At 46.2% G+C, this 10,876-nt stretch overlaps 1 protein-coding gene across 1 annotated transcript; it reads right to left on the reverse strand.

Moving 5' to 3' along the window:
* Window positions 1-484: 484 nt before the first annotated feature.
* On the reverse strand, window positions 485-9,932 carry insig1 (insulin induced gene 1). Its single transcript, XM_017685026.2, has 6 exons — window positions 9,701-9,932; window positions 8,385-8,712; window positions 5,981-6,105; window positions 4,975-5,141; window positions 4,470-4,569; window positions 485-3,390 (listed from the first exon to the last, which is right to left on the reverse strand). Exons 2-6 carry the CDS (start codon window positions 8,704-8,706, stop codon window positions 3,361-3,363), a joined length of 744 nt encoding a protein of 247 aa, XP_017540515.1. The 5' UTR covers window positions 8,707-8,712; window positions 9,701-9,932; the 3' UTR covers window positions 485-3,360.
* Between the last annotated feature and the right edge of the window lie 944 nt (window positions 9,933-10,876).

The raw sequence follows: 10,876 nt of genomic DNA on the forward strand, positions 1-10,876 counted from the left end.
CGACTCTAATACTTCACGCTGCTGCCTCGGGCTAAACTGAAGCGTTAGACTGGAATTACACGGATTATCAACATTTCCACATAATCAAATTTGGAACCGTTCACAGTGGTGGTGATAGGAACCAGACGTCCCTCTAAAAGCTCCTCACAGTGGTGGTGATGGGAACCAGACGTCCCTCTAAAAGCTCCTCACAGTGGAGGTGATGGGAGCCAGGCGTCCCTCTAAAAGCTCCTCACAGTGGTGGTGATGGGAACCAGACGTCCCTCTAAAAGCTCCTACAGAAAGTTCCTACATGAACTGGTTCTGAATTCACTGCCTGATGACTGAGACGCTGTTTTATGAGAGTTTAGAGAACTTCAACTCCATTCATGGTGGAGGGAGACATGCAGGGCGCTGTGCGGCAAAATAGTCCCCAAAGAAAACTCATTATTCCAGATTTTCCACTGTTTTCCATCATCGACATTCCATATAAGCTCAGAAGACTCGTGTAGGTTCTCTGGTGGTTCTGGATGGTAAATAAAGTGTCTATATCTGTGTTGTAGTCATGGCGACGCCTGGTTCCCATCACCACCACTGTAAAGACGTCTGGACCGTTTCACACCAAACCCACTGAACTTCTCTGATTTACGCCTCACACACTGGATTACGTGAAAATGTTAGAAATATTGGAATTCCCCTTCAATGCAAACGCGCCTGTTGACAGTTTTCCATCAATGGTTTTAAGCAGGCATCTGGTTTCTGGGCCAAAGTGCTGCGGAGATCAGCGTTTACCTCATCCAATGAACTCAGCTCATTAAGGCCTAATTAGCTGGTGAGCTGAATCAGGTGTGCTTAATGAGGCAGTGAGCTGAAGTCTGCAGGGCTTCGGACCACGAGGACTCGAGCCTGACGCACTCCAGACTTCACGCAAGGACACGGTCGCATTTAAAAACGTCAGATGCGAATCGGAACGCAATGCAAGCGTGAGCTGCATTCTATTACAGCAAGGGGGCGCTATAACGACAGCCAGGCCGGTCCAAGCCGTCTCATATCCGCAACCCTAGCAAGCAAAAACAGCCTGCCTACATAAACGTCTGCAATACGTCATCGCCTTTCCACTCCAACCGAGCAGACCCCTCTCCGACTTGTCCTCTAGCGCCCCCTTGAGTACCGAGTGTTTTAACCGCCACAGTAACCCTGTGTCCACACCGGCAGCGACTTTACACGGCGCCTCCACTACTCCATCTCTACCAGGAATAATTACCCAGGAACCAACGATGGAGCGAGATAAAGCTACGCTGCTGAACCAGAGCCGGTTCACGAGGAGTCTGGCCGCTTCTTATTTCCCCCATTATATCAAAAACCGGCCACGGGGTGCCTGCAAGCAAGTCCTCAACGAACGGGGGGTGAATGGAGCTCAACCCAGAAACCCAGAGGACGTTAGAGTGGGAGCTCTCCTCTCTGGCTGAACGCTCAATTCCTATTGGTAGTCGCCACATCGCTTCGCTCCTTATTTAATTAGACCTCCGCATTTAACCCCATCCGTGCAGTGAAACGCCACATACACACTAGTGAATAGACACACACACACTAGGGGGCAGTGAGTGAGCGGTGGGCAGCCCTATCCACAGCACCTGTGCTCTACTCTGTGCCGTCGCTGACTCCGCCCACTCTGCGATGCCAATGTTTGCGGCGCCTCCTGTCGGTGGAAATCGGCAGCGCTCGCTGAACATCACGGCGTTTCTGGCTTTAGGCCTGCTTTGCTTATGACCACCTGACCTTATACATAATATACTTCAAACCAGCTTTAACATCGATGCATCAACACTCGGCGTACATGCGCCTCCCTGCCTCGTCGGCAAAAGCGAATACTCTGTATGGTGCCGCTCTCTCTCCTCTTTGGATGGCGGGCATTTCCACGCAGCCTCGAAACGTCTTTCCCTTTCATTTAAAACAAATAAACAAATAAACAAATAAACACACCACCTCGTCCGGTCTAAAGCGCTCAGGCCTGTACGTTAGGGATGCACCATGATATCGGAATCACTTCGGTAAATACACTGTACATTTGGCTGATATCGGAAAGAGGAGAACGTCAGTTTTCTTTCAAAGGGTCTCCATCCTTCCGTTTTCCCCTGGCGGGGCCACACATGAGGCGGGGCCATGACTCAGAAACTGCTGTGACTCTTTTTACACAGCCTCTCTTTATCCATTAAAGAGCCCATATCACTGAAAATCTGTTATATATATATATAAAATTCTGATGTCGTATGTAATATAACTCTTTGATGTCGTATGTAAACACTTAAATTTTCTAAACACATAAAAAAAAAAACTAAGCCGCTCCTTCTGAAATCGTTTTTGTGATGTCACAAAAAATCAACACATTCATACATACATCCACTTAAGATACAGCAGTTAAGCCCCGCCCACTCACACTAAAATTAGGAGTGTTTCAAATAGGGGCAAAGCCAATCAGATGGTCCTCATTTGCATACATCAGTCTTAAAGGCACAGTAACAGGTTCTGTTTACATAAACCCAAGTTACAAGTGTAGAATATTTAAATTAAACAGGCTGTTTCTGTCACTTCCTTCAAGACGGATATGCAAATGAGGCCTGTTCTGATTGCCCTGTACTCGAGAAGCAGGCTGAAAAACACTCCTTATAACTTGAACATGAATGGGCGGGGCCAAGCTTTAGGGCGGACAGGCGTATAGATGTAAAACTCTTGTGACATCGCAAAAACATGCATTCAAAACAGGCTGTTTTTCCAGCTTATTTTCCGTAAAAGGACTGGACTGGAAATGTACTGTAACCAAGAAAAATGTGGGTTTTCCCTGATATGGGCTCTTTAAACGTACTGCATTTGTGACCCTCTGCTAATCAGTGCTACATTTCTCACTAATACTAATCCAGCTGTTCTCTAAATGTGCGTGTCAGCATGAGCATCGGAAATAGGCATATTTCCTAAAAAAAACAAAATCCCAGAATTCCCATATTGGTGCATCCCTACCCCGAACCACCAGCACTCACTCAAACATTGAGGCTAAGTCACTCCTGAATTCGGTTCAGTCTGTGCTACATAGTGTCCCACAGCGTAACGAGCAACACCAGCACTGACAGTGCAGGGACGAGTGAGGAGGATGGTGAAGGTGGTGAAGGTGGTGATGAAGGCCAGGATAGTTGGTTTTTCTTTTTCTTTTTTTTGTCCGATTTGGAGGCGCTGTCCACTTGGCACATTGTCCACTCGGTCCGTCCTCTTTCTCGAGGAGCGAACGTGAGCGTGAAAGTTCGACGGAAGCGCCTCGTTCCTCTCCGAGCGCTCGATTCTGAGGGTCCGAAACAGGCGAGACGTCCGAGCTGCCGTTCCTCGGACTCTCTAGTCGCTGTGAGGCTTCTCGGCTGAACCCTGAGGAGGAAGAAGAAGAGATGGTTAAGAAAATCAACGATGTCTTTCACCGTCCAGCCACAGGAAAGTGAGCAGAAGCTATATGGAGTAATTGGGACAGCGGGGGGCTTCAGTGAAACCTGATGACGGCCCCTCGCAGGAGAGAAGGTCTGTCTGCTGCTCCATAGAAAGACAGGCGGCTCGTCCGTTAATGGCTTTATATAGAACTCGGATTCTTAGTCCTCTAAAATAATCCACCTCTACGGTAAAATCCCAGATTCAGTGCGTTTACCTGTTCACACCGACAAACGGCCGCACATCTGTGTCACGTACGAAGATAAAACGCCTTGACCTGCGGAGTGAACCTGATTTTCTAAACTCACTAAAATTCCCTCTTCGGAAACCGGACATGGTCAGAGAGAAAACCTGACATGCCCTTAATCTCTGAATAAAGTCTGTGCCAACTGCCCAACAACAATAACACAGGCGGGTAAATGAAGCGTTTGATTGGCTCGCTCCATCAGGCCATTAGCATGAAAAACAAAGAAGGTAATCAGCTTTTGGGCCTTTCACTGAGTCACTGAGGGGCTTTATGGGGCCTCAAAAGCAGCGTGCCTCCAAACACCCAAACACCGGGCCGTAATTAAGCTGTCTGCCGGACTTTACGCCACTGGAGCGCAAGTGTGGGCGTGGATGGATACCCCTAAAGCAAAAGAGCCACGGTGGACGAGCGAGAAGAACCGAGCAAACTCGAGAAGAACTCGCTGTACGTCAGAGGAGAGCTGACAGAAACAGAGGTGGCGAAAGAGGCACAGATGCACGAGGACTTGGAAACATGACGTGATGTGATGTTTAGGAGCCGTTTGTTGTGTCAAACTAAAGTATGATAAAACTGCAAGTGGTGAATGCGGTGAGAGCGCCCCCTCCTGTTTATCAGAGCGTCGCCGCACCGCGGTTTCAGTCTCCGTTTCCCAAATGCTTTAGTACACGCTCAGCTCCGTCTCCTCGTTATTCACCACCACCTCTGTAATATTTCATCACCAGCATTAAACGCTGACGTTTGCTGAGGTAATAACAGTGTGGAGGAGAAAGAAACTGACCATCGCCAGCTGCCGTCCAATGTTGCCCACCGTCACTCCTCCGGAGAAGAAGATGCAGGGCAGCCAAGAGCGAACGGAGCGAACCTCCGGAGACGTGTACCTGAAAAGGAGAAGTCAGAGAGCGAGCTGAAGGAGGGAGTGAGCTGAGGAGGAGACCGCTAGAGGAGCTTAACTGAAGAGACAGTCTAACCCAGTTATCACAGGCGATAATAAAAGCATATTTTATTCTGATATGAATTTGTCTAAAAGGTACTGTTGTGTATGTCGCATATCTTTATCACTTCATGACGTCAAAACACAAACAAACCTGCTCATAGAGAATGGAAAACGCACTATATTCCCATCATCAACATGGATAGTCTCTCTGAATCACATCTTACACACTCAATTATGGAGGAATTTTGAAATATTGGTGGAATTCCCCTTCAAATTCATGTTGTTTCTGCTATGAACGCCTAATGATGGACCCATCACCATGATAGTGACACCAACAGTCATTACTCACTGATAGATGCCGTTGTAGACCAACAGCTGGGCGATGAGCGTGGCCAGGAGAGCGGTGGTCAGTCCCAGGCCGAAGCCGCTCCTCGACCGGTCAAACGTCCACCACAGGCCCAGGGACAGAGCGGCCAGCGTCAGAGAAAGCTGCATGTTATTGGCAAAGTCCAGTTTCTGAGAGACGGCTCGAGTTAAAGGAAATTGGGAGCGTTTCAGGAAAGCAAAGGTCAAAACAAGTTTATATCAAGCAACACAACATTAATTTAAAGGGCTCATACCACGGAAGAATATCATGAACAATCATCTCTGATGTCACAAAAACCAACTCAGTTCAGTTTATCCACCAACTCAGCCTACAACTGTTCAGCCCTGTCAGTTCACAGCGAACCTATTAAGGACTGCTTTAAGAATGGGGCACAATACAGAGCTGCCAATCAGAGCAGAGCTCATTTACATACGTCAGTCTTAAAGGTACAGCAAGTTTCGTTCTGAGTGATTGAGAGACGTCACGTAAACACAAATTATGACTGAAAACCACACAAACAGGTTAAGCGCACCGTATAAAAAAAACGAGAAAATAGTAGGATATTGACCCTTTAATGATAAATCGATGGAGGCCCAGACGATACGGCAAAAAATATATATGATGATATTTTAACAGGTTTTTAGACACTATTCAACAAGTCGGAACAGACGAAATAGAAACTGTAGAGGCAAAATTAAAAACACTGTAATAAGAACAATAATATATTGATTTTATTCAATGTAGCACAAGCTGCGCTGCACCAAGTTCAATTAAACAGGACTAATTATGCTCCCTGTGCATAGGCGGTGTTCCTTATAGTACCCTTAAGTACTAAATATATCCATGATATGCTTAGAAAAGCGCATCGTGACATAATTGATCACGATAACAATAAAATATCATCACACTGGCCACCCAGACTGTTGACTACCGCTTATTTGGTTCTCTGGGGGCTCTACGAGTGTTTCAGTGGTGTTGGTGAGGATACAGCACTGGCGTGGTTGATGCCCACAAACACGGCGATGCAGCGCATCACGCTGGCCCACTCCCTCTTGAACTTGTGCGGCTCACCAAGGTGACTGTCCAAGCATGGATATAACAGGCCGACCACAGCTGGGGAAACAGAAACCAGACATGTTAGAAAGCGGCTCTTTATCTACATGAATAAATACGGTTGGATAGTGTGGTGGTTAACACCTCGGCCTCCTACGCTGTAGACTGGGGTTCAAGCCCCCTACACTACACCAATAAGAGTCCTTGGGCAAGACTCCTAACACCACCTTCACTTACCTGTGTAAAAATGATCAAACTGTAAGTGGCTCTGGATAAGAGCGCCAGCCAAATGCCGTAAGCGTCGATGTAAATATGATATACGGCCTACTCAGTGCAGTTTGGGTGCGTCACGTCACAGCGGCCTCAGAAGCTATTTGTACACTAATCTTTTAAACCTTGGGCAATTTTACTTGATGTTTTGACATAAGAGAGTGTGATGTAGCATGTAAACAACGTTCAACAGCGGTTTGTTTACGCAAACAGTGCGCTTCGTATTCACAGTTGTTTTTTTTTTTATTTCTGAAGTTATAAGAAGTGTTTCCGCCTGGCCTGCTTTTTGAGTGAGGTAGCCAATCGGAACAGAGCTCATTTACATATGCCAGTCATAAAGGGACAGCCCAAAACAAAAAAAAAAAAATCTGTTTAAAGGAAAAAATGGTCATGGTAAAAACAATTATGACTGTTTTTGGTATATAAACAGACACAAATGTCTATAAATTGATTATAGGAGGGGGAAAAAAAAGAGGAGAAATGTGGATTATATGCTTTTATATGTTTTATCTCTTCTCGGTTTCACTACCTAGATTATCAGTGACAGTAATCACTAATACTGAGACCACATTTGTTTACATTTCAAGCATTTAATTATGCAGAAATTCTGAAAAATTCGGTGGAGTTCCCCTTTAAACTGGAAGCCTGAACGCCTGTAAAGTCCCCCACCCGCCCCGGGCCGGGTGGACTGGCATGCGGTGGGCGTGGCCTAGCGACGCGCACGTTCTATTATTTTTTTTTTTCTCGCTTAGATGAGTGGCATGTTCGCAGCGCCAGCCAATAGCGTGGCGCCCTGGCAGCTCACCCGTTGCTGAACAGCCAATGGGAACGCGGCACACTCGGGACGAACCCCTCCGGCTGTTGCCAGGCAACGCGAGCAGAGCAGCCGCCGATACGAGTCCAAAAACAAACTCAACCCTAAAGTCACAACTTCGTGTACTTACATAACGCGGCGCAGCCCGAATACAGCGAGGAGAAAACGATATAAATCACCTCATTTACGCTTCGTCTGACATCAACCACAACACAAACGCCCTCTTTGTCTCCCGAAACATGTTCCACATCCCGTTATCCACTCCGGAGCCGCCAACTCGCCCAACTTCGGCTCGTTTCCTGAGAAATACGGCCACAAATCCGGCTAATCTGGCTGATAAACCCAATTCAGGCGCCTTTCTGCCTTAAACACTGATGAAATAAACATTTCACGGTCTGAAACTAGCTTCTCATTCGGATTCCCCGTTCCACCTTAAATGCTGCCGCATTTCCATGTGTACACCCGCGCGTCTGTACAGGCGCTAGACAGTGACGGCGGCATATTTAAGATGGAACGCGAAGATTCTCTTCATCATCGCTATTTAACGTGAAAATAGTTTTCTGTTAAAAAAAAAAAGTTTAAGACCGCTGACATCTGTAAATACATAATTGAATATCGATAGTATTCAGGCTCATTGTGGCCAGGTTTACGTTTAAATTGAGCAAAAAAATTCTCTGAGGACTTAAAGTGGAACAGCACCCATTTTTCAAACTTTCAGCATAATTAAAGGGCTAAGTAATAAACAAAGTCCTCCAGAGCGGTTTGGTGTGAAACGCTCCGTTCGTAAGATACTTAACAAGTTAGAACTGCTCACAGTGGTGGTGATAGGAACCAGACGTCTCCCTCTCAAAGCTCCCTCAAAGAAAGTTCCTACATTTTCATTACATGGTTCTGAATTCACCGCCTGATGACTGAGACGCTGTTTTATGAGAGTTTAGAGAGGATTCTGGCTTTAAATGACATTTGTGGTGGAAGGATACGCTGTGCGGTGTGTTGTGAGGCAAAATATAGTCACCAAAGAAAACTGATTATTCCAGATTTTCCACCGTTTTCCATCATCAACATTCCATATAAGCTCAGAAGACTCATGTAGGTTCTCTGGTGGTTCTGGATGGTGAATAAAGTGTCTATATCTGTGTTGTAGTCATGGCGACGCCTGGTTCCCATCACCCCCACTGTAAAGACGTCTGAACCGTTTTACACCAAACCCACTCAGAATCGCTCTGTTTACATCTCGGTTCCCCTTAAAACTCACCAGCAGCGGTGCCACAGCTCAGCGGGATCCACCAGGAGGATGACAGCAGGGTGTCCAGCACCTCTTCGGGAAACAGCACCACGTTTCTCTTTATCTGCAGTAAGTAAAGCACCAGAGCGAGGAAAACGCCGACGGCGAACAGCACCACTCCACGGCGAACCAGGCCGGCGGAGTGGAGCCGGCGGAGAGAGCAGACAGCCTGGCTCACAGCCCCGGCCACGGCGGACATCGCCTCCCGGGCTCTGGAGGCCGGCGGGAAACCTTTCGACTTCATGCCGGGGGAACAAGAGCAGCTCCAGCAACGGTCCTCCAGCTGCGGCATGGGGCACTGGACACACGAAGATATGATGCACAAGTCAGCAAAGTGCAGTTTCAATGACCAAACCAAGGGATACCAGCCAGAAAAGTGCAGATTTAATACCCACGATATGAGTCATAAGGCAGGAAACTACTTTAACTGACCAAATATGGACGGTCAGTAAATAAAACTGTACATTTACGTTACCGACCAAAATATGAGCTGTAAGCCAGCTGTAATGTGGGCAAGTCAAAGTGCAGCTTTACTGACCAAAACATGAGCTGTAAAGGAGAACTCCACCAACTTTTCAGAATTTCTACATATTAAAATGGTTAAAAAGTCAAGGAAGTCATTCGGAGGTGTTTGGTGTGGAACGCCCTGTTCTAGATAAACTGACCGAGTCAGAGCCGCTCACAGTGGTGGTGATGGGAACCAGACGTCCCCCTCTAAAAGCTCCTCACATGAAATGGTTTGAATAACTTCTGCCGCTTTTGGAGACTTTGATTTTTGGAGCTTTGTGTTGTGGCCTAAACATATTTCTAAACCCAGTTATGGTGGAGGGACACATGCAGGGTGCTGTGAGGCAAAATAGTCCCCAAAGAAAACTTTCCTACCGTATTAGTCAACTAATCTAACTGTACCGCCAAACACATCCAGATAACTGGTGCAGGGCCACTGGTGGTTTTGAATAGTAAATAAAAGGGCTATATTTGTGTTGTAGTCATCTGAGCCTCTACAATCAACCATTTCACACCAAACCACTCAATGACTGTTCACCCCACTCAGTTATGCTGAAATTTTGAAAAGAATGGTGGAATTGCCCTTCACTGGCCCAAATATGAGCTGTAAGTCAGAAAACTGCAGCTTTACTGACCAAAATATGACATATTAGTCAGAAAATTGCAGCTTTAACGGCACAAACATGGGCTGGAAGTCACAAAAAGTGCAGGTTTACCGACCAAAACGTGATCTTTAACTCGGTATATGAAGCTTTAATGGGTGAAATAATAAACACTACCTTGATTTCTCTGAAGTCGTCTCGGCCGCTTCTGTTCTTCTTTGAAATTTCTCGAAAAAACACACTTTCAGCTGAACTTTGCTCGCTGCTGCTGGTCACATTCTGTGTTGTTCTGTCTGAGTGAGACCTCAATTCACACAAATAGAAAGCAAAAGTAAGTTAAAACCTCTTTCCTCTGCACGACGGTCGGGCAGCCGAACCGTTTCTCAGCGCCTCAGACGCCGTGCAAAGAAAAACGAAGCGCCGCGGTGTCTGGTGAGGCGAACCGACCAATCACAGAGCGGCGGGCGATATGACGTCTCCACACACCACCCAATGTGACGCGGCAGGGGGGAGGGGCTTGGAGCGAAAGTGGGCGGGGTCATAATAGTGAATATGGACTGATGATGATGGCAGAGCCGACTCAATTTGTCGAACCGATTCTTTGGAACGTTACATTCCGTTATAATGAACCGATTCAGCGAGTCACTGATTCACAGACGTAGGCCTCTTTGTTCTTATTTCCTTCTTTATAATAACTTTCGGTTCACTCAGTGACTAGTCAAGCGAGCTTTCCCCTCGTTTCATCTGCGTACAATGGGATTCGAGGAGGGAATCTGGTGTCCAAAACAGGTGGTTCTTCAAAGGGCCTTTAGTAAAGGGAATGGTTCTATTTAGAACCATGAGCTGAACCATTTCCATGTTTAAATGGTTCTTTGAGGGGTAAACTGCTGCTTCAGATCGATGGAGAATGTATTGTGGATTATTCTATGTAGAACCCTGTTTGAAAATGGTTCTGTATAGCACCAAATGGGGTTCTTGTACTGTTCTGATGTCACGCTTTCGGTGCTGTAAAGAGCCATTAAAAAAACTATATAGAATCATATACAGCACATTCTCCTTCAATCTGGATGTCACCATGCAAAGAAGCATTTAAGCATGAAATGACGCTATAGCTCGTTCTAAATAGAACCACTGGCTTTATTAATGAACACTTGAAGAACCATCTTATTTAGGAATGTATTGATAAAAACTGAAAACTACGCTATCCTGAATACATAGTAATGTATCCCATTACAATACACAAAGTCAGTCTACTCAGGCTTTAGCAGAGCTCAGTAACGCTGAGATTAATAACCGATCACATTGATTTATCAGTCTACTCAGGCTTTAGCAGAGCTCAGTAATGCTGAGATT

The sequence above is a fragment of the Pygocentrus nattereri genome, chromosome 2, assembly GCF_015220715.1.
Source record: "Pygocentrus nattereri isolate fPygNat1 chromosome 2, fPygNat1.pri, whole genome shotgun sequence".
Taxonomy (NCBI): domain Eukaryota; kingdom Metazoa; phylum Chordata; class Actinopteri; order Characiformes; family Serrasalmidae; genus Pygocentrus; species Pygocentrus nattereri.